The sequence below is a fragment of the Ochotona princeps genome, chromosome 29 (assembly GCF_030435755.1).
Source record: "Ochotona princeps isolate mOchPri1 chromosome 29, mOchPri1.hap1, whole genome shotgun sequence".
Classification (NCBI taxonomy): Eukaryota; Metazoa; Chordata; class Mammalia; order Lagomorpha; family Ochotonidae; genus Ochotona; species Ochotona princeps.
The window spans coordinates 9,169,242-9,193,658 of record NC_080860.1 but is presented as its reverse complement, the minus strand read 5'-3'; the positions used below and the strand labels follow the sequence as shown (position 1 = coordinate 9,193,658).

At 46.6% G+C, this 24,417-nt stretch overlaps 1 protein-coding gene across 1 annotated transcript in view; it reads left to right on the top strand.

Annotated features, from left to right (window-relative positions):
- The first annotated feature begins 260 nt into the window (after positions 1 to 260).
- The window catches only part of KSR2 (kinase suppressor of ras 2), a 305,100-nt gene continuing 280,943 nt past the window's right edge, over positions 261 to 24,417 (top strand). Inside the window, 1 exon segment of the mRNA XM_058656700.1 lies at positions 261 to 733. Within this exon segment, the coding sequence (XP_058512683.1) occupies positions 557 to 733 (177 nt within the window). The 5' untranslated portion in view covers positions 261 to 556.

Below are 24,417 nucleotides of genomic sequence, written 5' to 3'. Positions count from 1 at the left end.
GAGCATTGCGGACCGCGCCTTGAGAACGCGCCCCAAACCGTGGACCATGCAGGGTCCCTGCAGCTGGCAGGGGCGCCAACTACAATTTTTTTGACCTATAAGCCAGCCAGCTCCAAATATATCATTTTGTCCTTCTCGGAGCCGGTGTGTAAAGAGTGAGCGCTATTTTCCTTTCCTCCTCCCTTTCTCCTCCTCTTCCTCCCCTCTCCCCTCCTCCGTAAGAGTACAGAGAGCATCACTTCACCTGGTTGGCTACTGAGAACCGGCATCTCTCCCTTACAGAGACTCAGGCAGAGGGGACAATTCTAATGGAGTCTGCTTGGCACCCCAAAATAAAATAATACATCTCAGCTCTCGGCCCCTCCTCCTTCCCCCGCCCCCTCCCGCCCCCTCGAACCCGGGTGAGATGGTGGGGTTCTTCTTGAGGAGACACTGGTGAGAAGTCGCAGTGGTTGGACAGGCGCAGGGGGGGAAGACTACCTCCACCAACATTCCCCTCCCCCCTTTTCTCTCTGGGAGGAGGAGGAGGAGGGGAAGGGGGGCTGCAGTGCAAGCGATGGATGAGGAAAACATGACGAAAAGCGAAGAGCAACCTCTGAGTTTGCAAAAAGCCTTACAGCAGTGCGAGTTGGTCCAAAACATGATAGATTTGAGCATCTCCAACCTGGAAGGGCTTAGGACCAAATGTGCTACCTCCAACGACCTCACACAGAAAGAAATCCGGACCCTGGAGGTAGGTGCTGCCCGCGGCGGAAAGCCAGCCTCGCTTCCCCTGCCCCTCTCGGCCCGCCGCTGCCTCCGCCTCCGTCCCCTCGCCCTCTGAAGCTGCCGCTGGTTGGGGGCTGGAGGAGGACGGGGGCTGGGCAGCCAGGTGGGCTCGGGGTTGGTTTCTGTGATGTATGGTTTTGCCAAGCCTACGCTGGACGTCCTTCCGCGGTGCGGCTGAGGTGCTGCTCGGCCGGGTTGTGGTGGTGGTGGTGGTAGTAGTAGTAATTGTTATTCCGTATTTATTATTATGGTCGCTGTCTCTGAGCATCCTCACCTGCTTCGGCGCCGAAGTGGGAGCCCTCTCTTCCCCCACCCCCGTCCTTGCTGCTGAATGTGTTTCTCTACCGTGGGGGGCTTGTGTGCTGGGCCCGCCGTGGAGGAGCTGCAGAGAAGCCCACGTGACCTTGCGCATTCTGCAGGTGGTCAAAAGGTGGCTCTTGCTGGCAGAAGGGGGCTGCTAAGGAATGGAAGACCTTCGCCGGGCTCAGCCACTGCCCCAACCTCTGCCCCATGCCCCGTGCTTCGGCCCTTTAGATTTGGATTGGGTTGGGTTGGGTTTCTGGCCAAGCAAGGTGCATGGGAAAATATCTCAGTGGAGCTGTCCATTGCATTGGGATCCTTTTGATGCAGTGAGCTGTTGCAGGCCTGACAGGTGTAGAAGGGGAGAGAGTGAGCGAGTGAGCAGTGGCTGGGTCAGCACCCACCAACAGCAAGGGAAGTTCTCTTGGATCTCAGTGGGACTGCGCTGAGAGGGGTTCAAGGGAGGCCTGGTCTTGGGTGTCTTGTAACCGCCTCTCGACAGAAGTTGAGGAGGAGCTTGAAGCAGACTTTTGAGGAGTGGGATGGGCTAGGGGAAGGAGTGAAGTTCCGTAGAAGGCAGCAGCAGTTACTTGGTCCACGGAGGGTTCCAAGAGCCTGCGATAACACTTGGTGTCCATGAACTCATGGGGGCATCCACACCGTTTCAAACATCTAAAGGGTTCCAACTTGTCTCCCTTCCCACAGCCTGGCTTGGCAACGATGGTGGTGGTACACAGGGCTTGCTTAAATCTGGGGACTCCCAGGAGCTGGCATTTGCTGGGTGGTGGTGGTGGCAGCGGGGCTGGGAGCAGAAGAGTTCTCCCTTTGGCGGAGTGGGCATGGGTTGTGCAGGAATGCGGGGAGGTTCACACCATTTCTGGCCCGTGAGTTGTACAAGGCCTGAACTCTTCCACTCCTACGAAGCCCTGCAATCCTTATACTCGCAGTTGGACAAGGCTTCTTTCACACACGTTTTCAGATCTTCATTTTTCTTCTGGCGTTGGAAATTGGGCCAGATGTCAACATCCGGGAGGCCATCCCTTTGAAAGGGGGGGTTCAGGATGTGTGTGTGTGTGTATCTTCCTGTGCTGTTTGGTACTGAGTTTGTGTGCACCTGTCAGCTGGGAACATGATCCTCAGAAATGCAAGAAGATGAATGTCATTGGGGAGTGGGGGAGTGGGGATTGTGTTGGGAGGCCTAGGTATTGCCTTTCTGAGAGCTCAAACGAGCAGGCTAGGGTAGGATTCCGCTGTTGGAAGAATAAACGTGGGATGCTCTGGCCCAGCCTGTATAACAGTACCCAAGAGAAGATTCTGTTCCAAACTGTGTGCAGCAAAATAGACACCCAGGCCCCCTCTGCTCCTCGGAGCCGAGAGTCCCAAGTGCTCCAGCTTCTGTGTGAGTGTTTCTTCTTCCTTTGCTACCCACTTCATCCTCTAAGGAGTGCCTGGATGGTAGTGGTTATCACAGTCGGTGCTGGTTGTGGTTGCTTCCTTCCTGCAGTGATTTCCATTCTACTTTTAAAAGATTCATTTATTCATTTTCATTGGAAAGGCAGATTCACAGAGAAAGACAGAGAGGAGGAACTTCCATCTGCTGGGTTACTCCCCAATGACTGCAGTGGCCAGAAGTGAGCCAACCAAAGCCAGGAGCATCCTCTGGGTCTCTCATGTGGGTGCAGGGTGCCACGGCTTTGGGCTACCCTGCTCTGTCTTTCCGGGCCACAGCAGGGAACTCTGATTTCCATTTTCCAGCAGGGAGTGGAAGCGTTGGGAATAGTGGTAGAGTGCGAGGAGTTGCATTGGTAGGGAGTACACCTGTGTATTCTTTCCTGGTCTCAGTTGGCTACTGAACATGTCATCTGCTTTCTTTGTATTGTCTGGGGAGCAGTCTCAAGCAATTATGCCAATTTACACTTCTCAGATCTCTAGGGCCAGGAAGAAGGCTGGTGACTTGGGGTCTAACTAAGTACTACCAAATCTCTGCCTTGGATCTGTAGAGAGCAGCAGTTGTCAAATTCTATGGGTGCTTGCTAAGATGTCGATTCTCCACCCTAGAGACACTAATGCGGTTGGGATTGGAGAAAAGGTCCAGGATTCTGTATTTCAGGGATACTACATGTGTTTCTGATGGATGATTCCTTATGGACACTCTGATATAAGATGAATGCATTGGGACATAGATACTGTATCCCAGTGATGTCATGGTGAAAGCTTACTTTTCGCAAAGATTATAGTAATTCACTGATGGAATAGCCTATCTTTAATAAGCAAAACTTACTAACATGCACACACTCCTGTAGAGACAAATATTCAACCTGGTCTTGCATTTCCAGAAGCATACACCATGGTTAGGGAGACAAATTTAATAAAATCGGTGTGAAATCATGATCAAGTCCAAAGAGTAAGTGATCCAGAGGTGGTCTGTGGGCTCATTAAGGATGTGTCTGGCTGCATGAAATGGAAAACCCAACCACCATGGGGAAACAAATTGTTTCTTTTTCTCAGGAAAGAAATCTGGAGGGGTGCCTTGCGAGAGTTAGCTCAGCTGGCTTTTATCTTTGGAAATTCTCATGCCTTTCCCTTAAGGGTTGCCAGTTTAATCTCCTGCAGCTTCAGCTGTTACATTCAGCCCAAACCCAGCAAGAGGTCTGGGTGAGGGTTAGAGAACCAAGGGATCATTTCCTTTGGAGAAGGAAGGTGCTTCAGAAAACAAAGGCTTCTCCACAGGGTGCCCCATCCTTCCCACCCCACAAATAATGTTTCACTGTGTCTTCTGGGTTGGATGGCTAGACTTAGCTGCAAGGGAGGCCGAGAGTGGGGATTGGTCTATGTGGATTGTACTCTAATGCCTGAGAAGACTTGTTGTCATTGCCTACAAACTCAGGGTTCTGCTAACGTGACAGTAGATGTGAGTGGATATTGGATGGGCAGGCAGCAATTTCCAGCACAGCAAGGGGTCGGCAGATCCTATCTTAGTAGAAAGGGAAGTTCACAAACTTTGGAGATAACCCAATGTTATTTCAAATCCAGCTTGTCTGTTTACTTTATCTTGGGCTAATGATTTAGGTTTCTTTGCTCTACAGTTATCTTCTTCTTTTTCTTTTTTTTTTTTTTTTTCCAAAATGGCAACCAAAGAATAATGTTACCTATCTCAGAGGGTGGCTGTGAGGCTGGGAAGAGATGACATGATCCAGGGTCAAGTGCTATGAAAAGCATGGTGCCTGCAGGTGCTGAGTAAACCACAGCCATGATGCTGGCGATAGGAGTGATGAAGGAACTGGATGGACCACATTTCTGAAGTATGTGTAGAACTCTGATTTTCTGTAGGATGCTAGTGTTTTTCATTTTTTTAAAAGATTTATTTTATTTTTTTGGAAAGTCAGATATACAGAGAGGAGGAGAGACAGAGAGGAAGATCTTCCATCCATTGATTCACTCCCCAAGTGGCTGCAATGGCTAGAGCTGAGCTGATCTGAAGCCAGGAGCCAGGAGCCTTTCACAGGTTTCCCACGCTGGTGCAGGGTCCCAAGACTTTGGGCCGTCCTTGACTGCCAGGCCACAAGCAGGGAGCTGGATGGGAAGCGGGGTTGCCAGAACATGAACCAGAGCCAAATGGGATCCTGGTGTGTTCAAGGCAAGGACTTTAGCTGCTAAGCTGCTGCGCCGGGCCCCCCAAAATCTGTTCTTTATTATGGTCAAATTCACATCAGTTTTACCATTGTTACTAATATTCGGTTTGCAGGTCAGTGGTATTTAGTATGTTGTACACCCTTCAGGCTGTACTTGGCACTTCCAGATGTTTTCCCAAACAGGAATTCTGTACCCATGAAACAGCATCTCCTCCCCGCTCCAGGACATCTAGTCCCTCATCTACTTTCTGTTGGTGACTGTGACGGCTTGCCATCCCTCATCTAAGCAGAACCCTACACTAGGAGTCATTTGGTGTGGACTTATTCCACTCTGTAGTATTTCCGGTCCTCCGTGTTGTAGTGCAACCTGGCTCTTTATTTCGTTCAGTGTCTGGATAATGTCTGTTGTGTGGATATACCAGATTCTGTTTATCCCTGTCTGTCAAGAGAACATTCAGGTTTCTTCTACCTTTTGGATACCGTGGATAATGCACTTGTGAATATTACTTTACAGGTACTTGTTTGAATGTCTGTTTTTAGCTCTTAGGGGGCTTGTATGTAAAAAGTGAATTTCTGGGTCTTGCAATTCCATTTTTAATTTCTTGAGCAACCTTAATTTTTTTTTAAGATTTATTTGTGTTGGAAAGGGAGATTTACAGAAAGAAGGAGAGACAGACAGAAAGATCTTCCATCTTTCCACAATGGTTAGAGCTGCGCCAATCCAATGCCAGGATCTCAGGGCTGTGGGCCAGCCTCCGCTGCTTTTCCAGGCCACAGCAGGGAACTGGAAGGGAAGGGGAGCATCTGGGACACGAACTGGCGCCCGCATGGAATCCTGGCACTTGAAGGGGGAGGATTAGCCAGTTGAGCCATTGTGCTGGGCCCCCATCATGTGGTTTTTCACAGTGGCTGTACCGCTACACATCTGCACGAGCAATTTAGGAAGGTTCCAATATATCTACGTCCTTGACAGCATTTATTATTCTCCATTTTATAAATACAAATACTTGGCGAGGATGTGTAGTGTCTCGTTGTGGCTTTGAATCTTTCCCTAGTGAGGAAGGAAGCGGAGCCTCTCTTCGTGTGCTTCGTGACCATTGGCATGTCTTCACTCGGTAAACACAGGGTCAGGGCTCTTCACAAGGAAGACTTGAAAGATTTTCTAATTTTATTTTTTCCCCTGCTTGACTATGGGATCAATGACAGATAAAATCATATGTATTTAAGATGTTCAACATGATTATTTAATAAACAGATATCTTGTGGAATGATGACTAACAATCAAGTTAGTCAACACGTCCATCACTTGGTGTATGTGCATGAGAGAGAGAGGAGGGAGAATACACAGAATCTCTCCTAGGAGATTTCAAATATTCAAGAGAGCGTTAGCAACTCTAGTCCGCATGTTGTACAATAAATCCTTCAACATATCTGAAAATTTGTGCCCTTTGACCTGTGCCTCCCCAATTCTTCTACCCACTGCCCTGTCATTGGTTTTTTTTTTTTTTTAAAGATTTATTTATTTTATCACAAAGTCAGATATACAGAGAGGAGGAGAGACAGAGAGGAAGATCTTCCATCCGATGTTTCACTCCCCAAGTGAGCCGCAACGGGCCGGTGTGCGCCGATCCAAAGCCGGGAACCAGGAACCTCTTCCGGGTCTCCCACGCGGGTGCAGGGTCCCAAGACTTTGGGCCGTCCTGGACTGCTTTCCCAGGCCACAAGCAGGGAGCTGGATGGGAAGTGGAGCTGCCGGGATTAGAACCGGCGCCCATATGGATCCCGGGGCTTTCAAGGCGAGGACTTTAGCCGCTAGGCCATGCCGCCGGGCCCTGTCATTGAGTTTTGACACAGGTGTGCATCAGTGTCACCTGAAGCTTTGTTAAGATAGAGGGTATTTACCACTACACAGATAATCCTCACCCCTTCCTGTTAGTCAACTAGTGTTTGGATTGTTTCTTACTGTATGAATATACTGATGAATTTGAAAGGCAGAGCTGCAGAGTGGGGGAGAGAGAGAGAGAGAGAGAGAGACAGAGACAGAGAGAAAGAGAGAGAGGAAGCATTCTTCCATTTTCTTCCATCTTTGGGCTCACTCCCCGCATGGCTTGAGTGGCTGTGTCTGCGCTGGGCCAGGCCTGAGCCAGAATCCTGGAACTCCATCAGGGTTTGCCGTGTGAGCATCACAGACCCAGGCTCTTGTTCCAGCTTCAGCCGTTTTCCAGGGCAGTTATTGATAAGCTGGATAAGAAGTGGAGCTTCCAGGACAGGAACCAGACCCTGTAAGGGAAACTGCTGGCCATGTAGGTAGCAGCCTAATGTGCTGTGCCATAACATTGGCCCCCTGATCCGTTAACTTTGATCTCTCTAGAACCACATACAAATGAAATCATCATGACTGTTTTCTTTTTTGACTGGAATTTTGGAGTAGGGTTCTCCCAGTTTTGCCTCAGGATGGCTTGCTGTAGTCCTTAACCCATCAGGATATAGATCAACCCTTTACTCATAAAAACCTTTCCTGCAGACCCTGCCACGTGTGGACTTCTACTGCCATTGTTTTGTCCTTTGCAAATTGTTACAGCAATGAAATCATTCGGCATGTAGCTATTTTTTTTTTTTTTTTACAAAGGTTTAGTTGTTTTTATTGGAAAGGCAGATTTGCAGAACGAGACACAGAGAGATCCTCCATCTGCTGATTGACTCCCCAAATGACTGCAATGCCTGGAACTCAGCTGAAGCCAGGAGCTTCTTCCAGGTTTTCCACATGGGTGCAGGTTCCCAAGGTTCCCAGATTCCCTCCTGCACTGCTTTCAGGAAGCTGGATGGGAAGTGGAGCAGCAGGATACGAACCTGCGGCCATATGGGATGCTGACACTCGTAGGTGAATGATTAGCCAGGTGAGCCATCGCATTGGCCCCAACATGCAACTCTTTTTTTTTTTTAATTTTTTTTTTAAAGATTTATTTTTATTACAAAGTCAGATATACAGAGAGGAGGAGAAACAGAGAGGAAGATCTTCCGTCTGATGATTCACTCCCCAAGTGAGCCACTGATCCGATGCCGGGAACCTGGAACCTCTTCCAGGTCTCCCACGTGGGTGCAGGGTCCCAATGCACTGGGCCGTCCTCGACTGCTTTCCCAGGCCACAAACAGGGAGCTGGATGGGAAGTGGAGCTGCCGGGATTAGAACCGGGGCCCATATGGGATCCCGGGGCGTTCAAGGCGAGGAGTTTAGCCACTAGGCCACGCCGCTGGGACCCCCAACATGCAACTCTTGAGACTGGCGTATTATGCAGCTCATTGCCTTCAGGTACGTCCAAATGTGTGCAGGTGGCAGTACTTCTAGTCCCCTGTGTTGCTGAGTCGCATTCCACTGTGTGAATGCTTGTCCATTTACGTGATGAATGGTCCTTGGCTTTCTTCTTGGTTTTGGTGATCATAAGCCGAGCTCTCGTCAACACTGGCTTCAGACATCGGTTTTTATATGAAGGTAAGTTTTAATTTCTCTAGGGAAGATACCAAGAAGCAGCATGTCCAGATCATGTAGTATGTAGAGGTTTAATGTTGTTTTTCTTTTTAAGATTTATTTATTTACACATTTGCAGAAAGAAAGAAAAAGATCTTCCATCCACTGGTTCACTCCCTAAATGGCTTCAGTGGCCGGAGCTGAGCCAATCCAAAGCCAGGAGCCAGGAGCTTCTTCTGGGTCTCTCATGCAGGTGCAGGGTTAAGGCTTTAGGCCGTCCTCGACTGCTTTCCCAGGCCATAAGCAGGGAGCTGGAAGGGAAGTGGAGCAGCTAGAACGTGAACCAGCGCCCATGTGGGATGCTGGCATTCACAAGGTGAGGATGTAGCCGGTTGAGCCATTGCACCAGGCCTGTAAAGGTTTCATGGCATACAACATTGCCAAACAGGCAGCCAGAGTTGCTGCACCCTGCGCAGGTGTCCCATATCCCTATCAGAGTTTTTGTTGCTGCCACTCTTCTGTGTAGTGGGTTTAATTTTTCATTTCTTTAAAGGCCAGTGGTGCCGAGTGGTTTTCTTATTTTCTTTTTTATTCAACCATTTCCTACCCCTATCTCCTTTTTGATTGTCTCTTCAGATTACTGATTCGAGAAAACTGGGTTGGATGTTTCCTTACTGTTGAGCTTTGAGAGAACTTTATACGTACCTTCTGGACAGTCCTTGTCAGATATGTCGTTTACAAATACTTTCTCTCAAATTTTGTTTTAGTTTTTCTCTCAAATTTGTGGGCTCCCTTTCCTTTCTCTCAACAGCACAAACATCTGTTAATGTCCAATTTATCATTTTTATTCTCTTATGGTTCATGTTTCCTCATGCAATATATAAGCACTCTGCCCAACCTCAGATCACAAAGATTTTTCTTTTGTATTTTCTCATAAAAGTTATATGCTTTATAGTTATTAAAAGACAGAGAGTGAATGAAAGAAAGAGGTCCCCCATCTGCTGGTTTACTCCCCACATGGCCACAGCAGCTGGAGCTGGCCGGGGCAGAGCCAAGGACCGAGAACATCTTCTAGGACTCCCAAATGAGTGCAGGTGCCCGAGCCTTCGAGCCATCTTGTTTTGCTTTCCCAGGTGCATTGGCTGGGAGCTGGATTCAAAGTGGAGTAGCTGGGACTTGAACAGGCACCCGTATTGAATACTGGCACTGAAAGCAGTGGTTTAACCTGATAGGCCACAATGCAGGCCCCAAAGAGATAATGCTTTTATAGTATACATCTATACCATGGCACATATTTATATGTAGTGTGAGGTGGATTCAAGGCATTAGAATTGGTGCCCATATGGGATGCCGGCGGTGTGTGCAAGGTGAGGACTTTAGCTACTAGGCTACTGCGCCGGGCTCTGCCAATTGTCTTTTTTTTTTTTTTTTGAAAGATTTTATTATTATTGGAAAGCTGGATATACAGAGAGGAGCAGAGACAGAGAGGAAGATCTTCCATCCGATGTTTCACTCCCCAAGTGAGCCGCAACGGACCGGTACGTGCCAATCCGATGCCGGGACCAGGAACCTCTTCCGGGTCTCCCACGTGGGTGCAGGGTCCCAAAGCCTTGGGCCGTCCTGGACTGCTTTCCCAGGCCACAAGCAGGGAGCTGGATGGGAAGTGGAGCTGCCGGGATTAGAACCGGGGCCCATATGGGATCCCGGGGCGTTCAAGGCGAGGACTTTTAGCCGCTAGGCCACACGGCCGGGCCCTGCCAATTGTCTTTTTAAAATAAAATTTCATTTGTGTTGTATTGGCAAGACTTCCTCAGTAGTGTTGTGTAGCAACAGTGGGGAAAGGCGTCCTGGTTCCTTAGGGGCCTTCCAGCATGAAGTGTCATGTCAGGTTTTTTTTGGTGTATGCTCTTTGCTGTATGAAGTTAAGAATTTACTATTTCCAGGTATCGAAGCTTCACCTTTAGAATGAATGAATTTTGAAATTGCTAAATACATTCTCTGTATCATAGTCATATGATTTGTTTTATTAATGTAATATGGTTTGATTTTTTAGATTTTGAGCTAGGTTTGCATTGCTGTACTTGCTGTGTAGTATTTTATTAGTATTATTATTACTGGATGATACTGTTAATTTTTTTTCTTGAAGATTTTTGTTTTGGTGTGTCTAAGGATATTAATCTGTGGTTTTCTTATTCTACTTTTATTTATGTCAAATATCAGGGTTCTGCTGGATGAGATTATGTAGAATTAGAACTATTTCCTTTTTTGTAGGTTATGTGGAATTCACCAGTGAAACTATATGGGCCTAATTGTGTATATTGAAAGTTTTAACAATCAATTAAGATTTCAAAATAATGTTAGGCCTGTAATGTATTTCTTTGTGGATGGATTTCAGTAGTTTTTGGTTTCTCTGGAGTTAGTATATTGAAGTTACTGAATTTAAATTCACGGTCACTCTGTCTTCACCCTGCCTTCCGTTCTTGTCTGTGGGATCTGTAGTATTGTTCCTTTCATTCCTGTAATTACCCGTGTGTTCTTCTTTTTGTGGGTCCCACTGGAAGTTCATCATTTTAATTCATCTTCTGAAAGAACCGGCCTTTGCGTTCACCGACCTCTCTATTGTTTAGGTTTGGTGTTCAGCTTCCCTGATGTTTGTTCCCACTATTTTTCCTTTCTTCTGCTTGGTCTAGATTTATTTTGATCATCTCTTCTATTTCTTGAGGGTGGATGGTTAGTTTGTTGATTTAAGACATTTCTTCTTTTCTAATACAAGTGTTTATTGCTCTTCTTCCCCTTCTGTGGACTCTTTGTACTGTAGCTGGTAAAGTTTGAGGTTCTGCATTTTCATTGTTTTGAACTTCACACTGTTTTCTTTTCTTTTTTTTTGAGGATTCCTCTTGGATTTTAAAATTATTATTATTATTGGAAAGTCCGATTTCCAGACGGAAGGAGAGACAGTGGAAAATCTTCCATCCACTGGATCACTCCCCAGGTGATCACGACAGCCAGATCTAAACTGATCTGAAGCCAGGAGCATGGAGCTTCTTCCAAGTCTCCCATGTGGGTGCAGGGTCCCAAGACTTTGGGCCGTCCTCTACTGCTTTCCCAGGCCACAAGCAGGAAGCTAGATGGGAAGTGGGACAGCCAGGATACGTGAATTGGCACCCATATGGGATCCTGACATGTACAAGGTCTGAACTTTAGCCACTAGGCTACTGCGCTGGGCCCTTCCTCTTGGATCTTTTAGATGTACGTTGTTTGATTTCCCAAATGTTTGAACATTTTTTGTTATGTTTTTGTTACTCTTATATCCTTTTTAAAAAAAGATTGATTTTTTTTTTTTTACTGGAAAGGTAGATTTACAGAGAAGGAGTGATGGAAAAAGATCTTCCATCTGCTGGTTCATTCTCCAGTGGCCACGAAGATTGTAGCTGGGCTGATCCAAAACCAGGAGCCAGGAGTTTCCTCCGGATCTCCCTTGCTGTTATAGAGGCCATCTTTTACTGATTTCCCAGGCCATAAATAAGGAGTTGGATTGGAAGTGGAGCACCTGGAATACAAACCAGCACTCATACGGAATGCTGGCACGTGTAGGCTGAGGATTAGCCAGTTGTGCCACCACGCTGGCCCCTGTTACTGTTGTCGTATAGATTAATTGAACTGTGGCCAGTGTACAGATATGGATTGTTTCAATTCTCTTAAACTGTAGAAGGATTATTTTATTACTCTATATTCTCTCTGTCAGTGCCAAGAAGCTTAGGTTGATCGTCTCACTGTGATCTATATCCCATTCTTTCTGGTTGTCTCATTGTTTGTAGAGAGAGGAGAGATGTTTTCAGGAGTACTATTGATTTGTCCATATGAATTTTTTTTTTCCCCATTGGAAAGCCAGATTTTATAGAGAGGAGAGACAGAGATCTTCCATCCACTGATTCATTCCCCAGATGGCTGCAGTAGCTGGAGCTGAGTTGATCTGAAGCCAGGAGCTTCTTCCAGAAGTCCCACACAGGTGCAGGGTTTCAGGGCTTTGGGTCATCCTATGCTGCTTTCCCAGGCCACAAGCAGAGAGCTGGCTGGAAGTGGAGCAGCCAGGATGTGAACTGGTGCCCATAGGGAAGCTGGTGCTTGGAGGTGGAAGATTAGCTAGTTGAGCCATTGCTCCAGCCCCTTTCCATCTGGTCTTTCAGTTCCATTAGTTTTTGCTACGGGATTTTTGAATTATTTAAAAAATATGCACATTTAGGATAGTTACTTTTGGTGAACTGGCCATTTATCATTATTTAATATTCCATATAATTTTTCTTGCTCTGAAAACTGTATTCTTTGGTATTAGTAACACAACTCTGTATTTTTTCAAATTGAAATGAAGTTCAATATTTAACCATGTTCAAATGTATAGTCAAGTGGTATTAATATCTCAGTGCTTTGCAGTCTCCCCTACTAACTCCAGCACATTCCTGTCACTACACACACACTTTATATCTTGTGTCTATTAGCACTGCATCTCAGTTGTCCTGTCCTACATCCTGTTATGTCCCATAATCTGTTCTGTGTCACCTCTGCTTTGCCTGTTCAAGGACGTTTTGTACCCATATGTCATCTTAGCGTGTGGCTTCTTTCACTCCACTTCATGTCTTTGAGTCCTAAACCACGTGACAGCATATGTTAATACATTATTCCTTTGGGTAGTTGAGTACTTTTCCATCATCTGGGTAGACTCGTTTCATTTACCTAGGCACCAGTTCAAGGGTATTTGGTCCTTCCCACCTGGTGACTGTTGTGAGTGATGCTGCTATGAACAGTTGGTGAGGAGGATGGGGCGATGTTGGGAGAAAATTTATTTTTCCCTCTGCTAAAAGCTGACGAAGCATCTCGCCGAAGGGGAGCCCCAGAGCCAGGAATTCCTTCCACGTATTCGGTTGTCGTGCAGGTTGTTTCCTACTTTGGCCTTGCTTAGCATCAGCTGTTGGGGGCACATGAGAAATGAACCAATTAGATGGGAGATATCTTATGTCTGTCCAAAAAATGATTTAAGACAAGGTTGTCTTTCACTACCAAAACTATTTCTTATGGAGTTGCTAATGGCCCTGGGACATTCCAGCATAAAGATATGGCATACCCAGCATGATAGCCTAGTGGCTAAAGTGCTCATCTTGCATCCCCCAGCATCCCATATGGGTTCTGGTTTGTGTCCTGGCTGTCCCACTTCCCGTCTAGCTCCCTGCTTGTGGCCTGGGAAAGCAGTTGAGGACGGCCCAAAGCCTTAGGATCCTGCACCCGTGTGGGAGACCTGGAGGAAGTTCCTGGCTCCTGGCTCCGGATCGGCACAGCACCAGCCGTTGCGTTCACTTGGGGAGTGAATCATTGGACGGAAGGTGTTCCTTTCTGTCTCTCCTCCTCTCTGTATATCTGGCTTTGCAATACAAATAAATAAATCTTAGAAAAAAATGCACGTGCTCAGTTGAAATCCAGCTTGAATAATGTCTGAGAAGAGGCTTAACAGCACATACACAGAATTCTTTCAGCTTGAGTTTTGTATTCAGGTGGTTGAGTGTTTTACGTCCATGTTGAGTGTGATTGTGAAAAAGTGCTAAGGTTCATGTTTGGTATTTGTGCAGTTGCCCAACTGAGCTCGGCCCCAGGGAGAAGCCACGGTCATTCTCACTTTCAGATGTGGTAGAAGGAAGGGTGTGTAGTACCGAGATCTTCCATCCAACTTGCAGGAAAAGCTTGTGTCAAAGCCTTTGGGGTTTCTCTCTGCTCACATTCTAGCAGGGAGTGGACATGAGTTTAGTAGGAAGATGGGATGAGGTGTTTCTGAGCTCTCTACCAAGCCGAGAGTTTGTGGGGGATTGAGTTGATATTCCCACGTGGTTCAGCATTGTATTTCACAGAAGCTGTGGAAGTGAAGCGTCTCCACTCTGTGAATTTTCCTGGGTATGGTACCTGTGGTCTGCTTTAGACCAGAGCAGTATTTTATGATGAGCGTTTCATGAAAGACATCAAGTATGATGCTGATAAGGGGATTGACCTGAGTCTTTTTTGCTGTCATGAGTTGATCCTTATATCCATGGTGTTTAATGAAAAGCAGACATGGTCTCGTTAGGCTGTGATCCGTACCTGCGCCGTTAACTCACCTGTTTGTGTTTATGTTGAAATAGTGTTGGATGAGGAAGAGAAAGATGCAGATCATTAGTCCTGCTAAAATAATTGGGTGAATACCAATGGTTTGGAATTTTTTCCCCCCTAATTCTGCCCATCCACAAGTTTAAAACACTAAGGTTATGTTGTCTAGCCTAGAGAGGAAAGCAATCACCAGTTAATTGTTGGCTCTGCAGTGTTTGCTGATTGGGTGGCTATTATCAGGGCAAAGTAAGACACGTGACCGGCGCCAAACAATCTCAGACATAGAGCGCACAGACAGGCACAAGCAGATACGTGCACAAGTTCCAAGCCTCCACAAAGTTGGAGAGAACAGAAGAGCTCCTTCTGTACCCACCACACAATTTCCAAATCCTTTTGTGACAGATTTACTTATTTACTTGAAAAGCAGAGTTAGAGAGAAAGAGGAGGAGAGACAGAGAGGTCTTCCATCTGTGGGTTCATTCCCCAAATGGCTGCAACAGCCGGAGCTGGGCTGACCAGGAGTCAGGAGTTTTCTCCAGACCACAACAGCCAGAGCTGTGCCAATTTGAAACCAAGAGCCTGGAGCCTCTTCTGGCTCTCCCACGCAGGTGCAGGGTCCCAAGGCTTGGGCCCTCCTCAGCTGCTTTCCCAGACCACAAGCAGGGAGCTGGAAGGGAAGTGAGGCCACCGGTATTAGATCTGGCGCCCATATGGGATCCCAGCGTGTGCAAGGTGAGGAGTTTAGCCGCTAGGCTGGGTCGCTCCTGAATTGTTTTGAAGTGATCACCAAACCATTACAAAATATATATATTTCTACATATATTTATCTGCGTGTTACATATATAATTTCTTTATTTATTTGAGAGAGAGAGAGTTGTCTTTGACTGGTTCACTGCTCAGAGACTCATAATGACCAGAGCTGGGCCTGGCTCAAGCTAGGAGCCAGTAGTTCAGTTCTGGTCTCCCATGCGGTAGCAGGGAGTTCAGTACTGGAGCCATCATCTGCTGCATCCCAAGATGTGCATTGGTGGAAAGGAGGATTCAGGGACCAAAGCCTCGGAAACAGGAAGCAGGTGCCTTGGCTGGCATCTTAGCTGCTAGGTTCAATGCCTGTCCTTGCACATTGCTTTGCAAGTGACAGATAATAGTTGTCCATACTTAGGAAATGTTGTGTGACATTTCAGTGCCTCTATACAGTGTGGGTAGCTGGCATACCAACCATCACCTCAAACATTTATAGTTTCTTTGTATCGAAAAAAAAAAAAAAAAAACTCTCCTCCTAGCTATTTAAAAATACTCAGTCGTCAGCCAACTACAGCTTCCCTGTGGTCTTGTAGGATGTTAGAAGCTCTTCTACCAGCCAAGGAACCATCCTCTCCAGCACCTGCTGTGTTTTCGATAGAACCGAGTTGCTGATCTGTCAGTTCCTTAGTGTCAGGTATTTCCTTCAACAACAAACTAAAAATATTTAAACCAAAGAGGGTGGCCTTCTAAAAGTTCATGGAAAATGCAGGCCATGAAAAAAAAAACATCATACATGGACACTCTTGTGTTTTTAATCTTTCAATTCCATCTTTTCCACAAACTTTCTGAAATACTCTCATGTTTCTCAAAGCAGCCACCGTGAAAGGCACTTGCTTGGTCCTAGCTCACCTGGTGCTGCTTACACTTTCGTCTTGAAAATGGACTCCGGGGGCCTACTTAACCAACTCCATACGATAGCCTTCACTCTGGCCACTTGACTGATGCCCAGTGGTTTTTGTTGTCCATTTATAGTATGTCCATTGTGAAGTCCACTGTCAAGAAAGAGTCTTGCCCTTGAAGGTGATTACGATGATGTCATGGATGTGATGTCCCGAAGGAAGCTCTGGGAGTTCTAGTTCTGGTGGAGGTTAAGTCTTTATCTCTCTATGTTGTCCACGTAGCAAGATGACCTGATTGTTTAGCCCTGGCATTCATTCATTCCTTCACTCATTCTACTTTGTGTTAAACGCTGCACAGAAAGGCCTGGAAGTCTTGCACACATAGAATTCACTGTGTGCAGCTATTCATTGCACATCAGGTGCTATACTCAGTACTGGGTCATGAATCCAGCTGTGACATTGAAGCTCAGGCCTGAAGAGGGAAAAGATATTGATAGCTATGGGAGCAGCACATGCCAACACCTGGAGGTGGGCAGGAGCGTGGGTTATCAAGGAAGCAGACACAAGTCCTTGGTGGTACGAGGCTGCAGTGTTTGGGGCCCATCTTCCTTTCTCAATGCATCTTCTTCCAGCCTCATCGCTTCCTGATTATTGGAGAAGGATGCAGCCTCACTGGTAACACTGAATAAAACCCTGTAACCTATGATCTCTACTTCTCAAATACATTTGGAAAGTATAACATTAACTCATTGGTTCCTTGAGATAGCATGGTTCTTTAGCACCATAAGAAACATAAGCCCCAGGCTGGGTGCTGTTTCATGTCCCTGCTGCTCCACTTCCCATCCAGCTCTCTGCTTAGGGCCTGGGAAAGCAGTCAAGGATGGCCCAAAGCCTTGGAATCCTGCACCTGTGTGGCAGACCTGGAAGAGGTTCCTGACTCCTGGCTTCGGATCAGCTCAGCTCCGGCCATTGCGGTCACTTGGGGAGCCATTGCAGTCACTTGAGGAGTGAATCAGTGAATGGAAGATCTTCCTCTCTGTTTTTTCTCCTTTCTGTATATCTGACTTTCCAATAAAAATGAATAAATCTTTAAAAAAGAGAAACACAAGTCCCCCAGTAATAATAATAATAATAATAATAATAATAATAGTAATACCAATAATAAAATAGGTAAACATGAGCTCAAGAACGGAAGCAGATGGAATGAGGGAAAATAAAGTCAGGAGAGCAGAATGATAAAATGGAAATATACGTTAAATCCCATGCTTTGTGGTTTGTTATTAAGAGCAGGGCAGAGAATGTCTTTACAGAGTTATGAAAAATTCATTAGTAGCATGCTCCAGGTCTGAGAGCTGGGCATCGTTTGCTCAGATTAGCGGTAATGAGAGCAGTCTTCAACAAACAGGGATCAAGAGGAGGACTTCCCCCCACTCCCAAGTCATGCATGTGTCATCACGTTTCCACACAGCCAGTTGTCTTCAGTTGTCTACTGAGTTGGGGACTCAGACTCCAAGCAACAGGGAGAGAGTAGGTGTATCCAGTCTAGATGCCCCCCGAAGTTGAGGCTGGAAGAGGCTGAGTTGTTGGGCACCCTTCCCTGGGCTCTCACTGCTGTTGGTCTCCTCTCCTTGGTGCTGCCCTTTTGTTTTGCAGACCTGGCTCCGTCCCCCCCCACTGCCCTCTGATCTGCTTCATTCCAGCCCAGGATTTCCCAGCACTGAGCCCAACACCATGCCATGCCATGCTATGCCATGCAATGCCATGTGAGGTTCTAGGGCAGACAGCTCAACAGTCTAGCTTTTGTGCAGTTCATGTTCTCACCCAGGAGACAAACAGTAAACATGTGAGCCTGAAAGATAAGGAGGTCTGGAAAGGTGACAGATAGTCCGAGAAAAAGTAGGAGGCTAGGCCCAGTGCAGTAGCTTAGGGGCTAAAGTCCTCGCCTTACATGGGCTGGGATCCTATATGGGCACCCGTGTGTGTCCTGGCTGCTTCACTTCCCATCCAGCTCCCTGCTTGTGGCCTGAGAAAGTAGTCGAGGATGGCCCAAAGTCTTGGGACTCTTCACCCATGTGAGAAGCCTGGAAGAAGCTCCTGGCTCCTGGCTTTGGATCAGTTGAGCTCCGGCTGTTGTGGCCACTTGGGAGGGAGGGTGTGACCTGTGAGGGTATCCAGCAGGGAAGAGAACCTTCAGGGAGGTCCTGAGGTTTTGGAACAGAGGTGCAGGGACCCAAGCACTTGAACCGTCTGCTACTGCTTTCCCAAACCCATTAGCAGGGAGCTGGATGGGAAGTGGAGCAAGCAGGACTCCAACCAGCACCCATATGGTGCACGGATTCGCTCTAGTATGTCTGCAGCTTGGGCTGGGCCAGCCTGAAGCCAGGAACTTCATCCAGGTCCCTGATGTGGGTGACAGAGGCCTAAGTACTTGGACCATCTTTGGCCACTTTCCCAGGGATATTAGCAGGGAGCTGGATTGGGATGTGGAACAGCCACGTCTTTCAATTGGCACCCATGAGGGATGCCTGCTGACCATACACTTACGTAATAGAATTCAAAATTTTCAGTTAAACTTAAATTTCACAAAATCAACAAATATTGCCCGGGGCTTCCACCTGCTAAATAATTATCTATTGCTTGATCAAAATTCAGATTTAACTGCATATCCTTTTCTTTGCTAACCCCGGCACTTGTGTTAGCCTCATGTTAGCATCAGGAAGAATTGCCATGTTATTGGCATGAATAGTATTTTCAGGTCAAACGTGAGTAAACTTTGTGCTCTTATTTTTGACCGTGGTTTTCAGCTTGGTTTGAACTCTTGAACTTGACCCTCTTCTGCTTCCTGTTTATGTATGTTGACCTTATGACACCACAACTTTTAGTTCTCGTTTTCATATCACTGTAACTTTTGGAGAACACCATGGCCCCTGACGATGTGTACGAAGTGCTCATAGCTCAGTGTCCTCGGGGGAGCACGCCACAAATGTTAGCCATGGACCATCGTCCATGTTTGGTTTTTCAAATTCACTTCTTTAGAAAAACAAAGATGTACTTATTTGAAGAAGAGGGAATGGGAGAAGGAGAGAGGGAGAGAGATAGAGTATCTTGCATCTGTTGGATGCCTTGTCAAAGGTTGCAGTGGCAGTGGTTGGGCCGAGAACTGAAGACTCCATCTTGATCTCTCAGAAGCTAGTGCTGCTTCCCCAGGTGCACCAGCAAGAAACTCTATCAGAAGTAGAGTAACTGGGACTCAAACCTGTACCCCACTATGAGAAGTGGGTGTCACAAGCTGTGGCTTAACATGCTACACCTCAGCACTCACTCCAGATTGTACACCTTTGTCATCCTGGAGTTCTGTATGCCAGAAGTCCAGGTGAGGCTCCCATCCAGGTATAGCCGAGACAGGCTCACATCCGAGTTTCACACAAAACTGAAAGCTAGGTGTTGGCCATTGCTGGATCTGGGAGTACTTTGCCAGATTCATCCAGATTGTTGGCAGAACTCAGATCCTTCTGGTTTTATAATTGTATAATTTTTTTGTTTGTTTCTTACTGGCTGACAGCTAAAGGATATTTATCTCTGATGGCTATCCTTAGGATTCTCTTGCAACACAATTTTTTAAAAAAAGCTTTATTTTATTTATTTGAAAGGCAGACAGAGTAGTTCACTGTCCAAATGACCACAACAGCTGGGGGTGGGCCAGGCTGATGCCTGGAGTTTCATCCAGGACTCCCATGTGGTTGGTTGGGTCATCATCCACTATTTTCCCAGGCATAGTAGCAGGAAGCTGGCTTGAAGTAGTAGAGCAACTGGGACTGCAACAAGTGCTGTGTGGCATGGGATGCCACCTTCACAGTTGGCAGCTTAGCTCACTTGGCCCCACCACAGTTCTTCCCCAGATGCCTCCTTCCTTATGATCTGCAGGAGAATGGGATGCCTTGTAAGGGCCCACCTAATGAGACCCATCAGTACTGCCTGCCTCTGGATGCTTGAAGTTCGCTGCTCAGTGACCTTAAGGGCACCTGCAAACTCCACTCAACTTCGCCATGCAACCTTCTCTGATTGTGTCCCCATCCTCACCTGGGGGTTATCTTCAGGGGTGTTTAGTTGGTACTGAATGATTGCTTAAAATGCTTTGCTATGAACAGAATCGTATAAACATACTTTGGCTGTGGGATTCTGGAAGTGCTTCTGTAAACTGTACATTTATTTACTTTATAGTTCACAAGGTGCTTGTATATATTATGCATCCTTTGATTTTTCATGATCTCATGTTTAAGAGGCACGGCAGGGATTAGTCCCATGTCATAAGTAGAAACCCAACCCAACCCAACCCAACCCCAAGGCTTGAAGCAGCTAAAAAGTGTGCTCAGATGTTGACAGTTTGGGCTCCAGATTTTGCCCCAGACCCAAGCAACCGTGCCCTCTCTACCAAGGGAGCTGACCCTAGGAGCGACATCTGACTTCCTGACATGTGGATTGCCCTGGACCCTAAGTCTTGCCTGTTCCTGTCCTGTGGCCGCTGGGCAGATGGAAGGTGTTAGCCGTGTACTACAGAGCCAGCAGAGGTGTCGGAGGGCTGCTCAGGAACCAGCAAGGATCTGACCAGGCTCAGCTGCTTCCCCAGCATCTTGCAAGTGCTTCGTTTTGTTTGTTCTCATTTCAAATGAAAACGGTTTGCCAGGGTGGTGTTTTTATCGGTATGACGCTCAGAGAGAGTGTTTTTAGATGTCTGTGGGAGACACAGCCGCTGGAGTGTCTGCTGTGCACGACTTTCTTGTAGCTTGTGCTTGATTTCAGAGGCAGACCCAAGCATGCCTCTCACCCCTAGTAATGAGCATTTACTCAGCAAAGTTGTTTGAAAGGCCCGCCTTGCACTGGTGGCCAGCACTTCCTGCATGCTTCCTATGTGCTGGGAACTCAGCTGAAGTTAGGTCCCTGGCTGCCCCAAATGTGGTCTGTGGGCAGGCAGCTGTGCGTTTGGTTGATGTCACCAAGGAGCTAGTTAGCAGGCCAAGTGCCAGAGACTGGCTCAAACTCATGGAACTGCATTTTATTTTATTTTTAAAGATCTTAAAGTCAGAGTGAGAGAGAAAGAGACAGAGACATAGAGTGAGAGGTCTTCCATCAATTGATTCACTTTGCAAGTGGCCTAAATGGCCTGAGCTGGGCCAGGCTGAAGCCAGGAACTGGACCTGCATCTGGGTCTCTCATGTGGGTGGCAGGTACCTGAATACCTGGACCATTATCTGCGGCCTTCCCAGGTACATTGGCAGAGAGCAGCCAGGCTTGAACCCGTGCTCCATTATGGGGTGCCAGTATCATTAAGTGGTGACTTAAGCTGTTTTTCCGTAACACCTGCCTGTGAGCTGAATTTTAAAATACACTCAAATGATTTTTGCTCAAACATTAGAGCTTGAGCAACTTAACTCTCAGCAGAATTTTAGTACTACCTCCATTAAAAATTATTTTGTTATTGTGGTAACATGCATATATCAATTTATCATTATCATTCGTCACCGTTCAGTGACATTAAATGTGTTTTCAATGATGTGTAAAGATCCCCAAATCATCACCAAGACTTTTTTTTATTATCCTAAATACAGTCTCTGCAACCATAAAAGATCAAGGGTCAATTTCTCCCTCCTTGCTGCTGGAGGGAGAAATCTCTATTCCACTTTCTGGCTTTACAAGCCCATCTCTTGTAGTTAACCCATATAGACTCATGTAGATTCATATAGTATTTGTCCTTTTGTTTCTGTATTCTTTCATTTAGCATAATGCTTTTGAGGTTCAGCGTGTTATAACTTGCATCAGTACTTTATCCATACTTCCCCTTTATTTTTTAAATCTGAAAGGCAGAGAAAGAGAGAGAGAGAGAGGGAGAAAAACTCATTTCCCACCGCTGGTTCACTCCCCTAAATGCTCAGAATAGCTGGGCTAGGCTAGGCTACACCCAACAACTTGGAACTCAGTTTGGGTCTCTCCCATAGGTGGCAGGGATCCAAGGCCTTGAACCATCACCTGCTGTCCTCCCAGGCTGCGCAGCCCTAGGAAGCTGAAATTGAGGGCAGAGCTGGGCCTCAGACCCAGGCATTCTGAAATGGGAGTTTTAGTGTGCATTTTAACTACAGTTTATGGTTACATGGGTTTACTACATTTAAAAATAAGGAGAAAAGGAAGGAGAGTGGCTTCCAGGTGCTGATTTTGTGCTCGAGTTCGCTAAGTATCCTGCTTTCATTTTATCCAGTGTTTAGCACTATGACAAGGCCTGGTTCCTTTTTGTTTTGAGTATTATACTAGTGATAAATATCCCTCAGTGATCCATGTTGTTAGTGGATGGCAACAGCAGGCTAAGTATTTTCCATATGTTATTGTAGTTCCACCAATAGAACAACTGTGGGCAGTGGAAACCATCACGTTAATGCATGACAAAACTGAGGCACAGAGAGAGCAAGTGATTTGCCCAGGGACACACAGCTAATCAGTGAAGGAGGCAGGATTTGAGAGCCTCAGATTTTGTGTCCTACAGGCCCTGCCGTGCTGTACCCAGGAGGCCTAGCCAAAGGGAGTGTAGCAAGCTCCTCCTTGGATTTCAATTCTCGTTATTGTTTTAAAAGCAGGCAGACATCTTCTGGCTTAGTCCCCAAACGCCTGGTATTGGGCCAAGACAAAGCCAGGAACTGGAAACTCAGTCTCTGATGTGGAGGACAGGGATCCATGCACTTGAGCCCTCTGTTGCTGCCTCTCGATGTGCATGCGCATTGGCAGGAGACTGGACCAGAAACTGGAGTCGGTGCTCAAATCTAGGCACTCCCAAATGGGATGCAATGTCCGCAGTGGTAGCACTAGGCTTTTAGATATGCACCTGCATGGAAGGGATGGAGCTGGGCGTGGCTGCCAGGTGAGGTTCCTGGGCCACTGCATCAAGAATAGGGTGATTCCTAGCTGATGTCATGGCTGCCAACTGACTGTGCTCTTCTGAGTGAGGGCAAGCATAGGACAGGGTGACCGGCTATTCAAGGGGACTTCCTACGTGCTCAGAGGAGTCCCTGCATCCATTGTTAGTAGAGTCTCCCCAGGAAGACTGCCCATCTAAGGCGACTTTGACACGCACATCACACATCACAACCAAGCCTGGATTCTTAACTGAGAGAGGCTAATTAGGAATGAGGGGGCACTCAGTGCTCCGAGCATCCTCCCTGTCAAGTTCTCCGCGTGTCTGTCTCCGCACAGAGCACAAGACAGGCTGGGGATGTGTCACCTGGTTTGCTGAGGAGGTCCAGGCTGGGCTGCAGAGAGCAGTTGTTCTCTTCTGTGTATTCTTTGCTGTTGATTTCAGATCTACAGAGCCACGAGCAGCCTTTAGCTGGCTTCTGAGAGGTTGCCTAGGGCAGTGTCCTATAGCAGATGAACACGTGTACACACACACACACACACACACACACACACTGGAATTGTTCATGGGTTCAAATCCCACATTGGGTGCTTGTGGCTGCATCTTTGAACTATGTACGGTGTGGATAATAGTGAATCTGCTGTCTGCTGCCACACTGAAGCTGGGAGCCTGGAACTCATCCAAGTCTCCCATGTGGGTGACAGGGACTTAAGTACCTGGCACCATCACCTGCTGCCTCCCAGGGCGCACGTTAGCAGGATGCTAGAAGAGGGGATGTATCCTGGACTTGAACCTAGGCAACTAGACGATGTTGACTTTTCAGGTGGTGTCTTAACTTGTTAGGCCAAAAGCCTGTCCCTAGACTTAGGGTCTAATGAGATGCTTGGTCTTGTGTCAGGCTGGTAGGAAGTCATGATATTAATTGATGTTGCTGCCATTGTCACTATGGTTGTGTAAAATACTGCCATGTATTAAAGTAATGGTGAGCAACTGTGTGATTGGTTGAAAAATATCAACATGGACTCTGTTCTGCTTTACAGATTAAGGTCAGTAGGAGACAGTTTCTTTTTAAAAGATCTTTTCTTCCAAATTTAAACACCAAGAGAAAAAAATAATCTAATGAGCTTCCATATACTTATCACTCCGATTTAATGATAAGCACCATTTTGCCAATCTGTTTTGTTTATCTCTGTCTCACCTGGGTTGTGTTTGTGTGCATTGGAGTATTTTGAAGTCAATCCCAAACGTACTTCAATATCCGTCTGAAAAACCTAAGACCTTCTGAAATAATATGCCCACAAAGCTATTGTCCTAGCTTATAAAATAAAAATTGTCTTCTTTTCAAATAAAAATTATGTTAAGTTTTTTACTGTTTGAAAATCAGACACAGACACACACACACACACACACACACACACAGATTTTCCATCCACTGATTCATATCCCAAATACCAGCAACAACTAGCACTTGACCAGGCTGAAATTAACAGCCAGAGGCTCAGTCTAGGGTTCTGCCTGCAAAGATGTACACTAGCAGGACACTAGATCAGAAGTGGAGCCAGGACTCAAACTCCAGCACTCTGA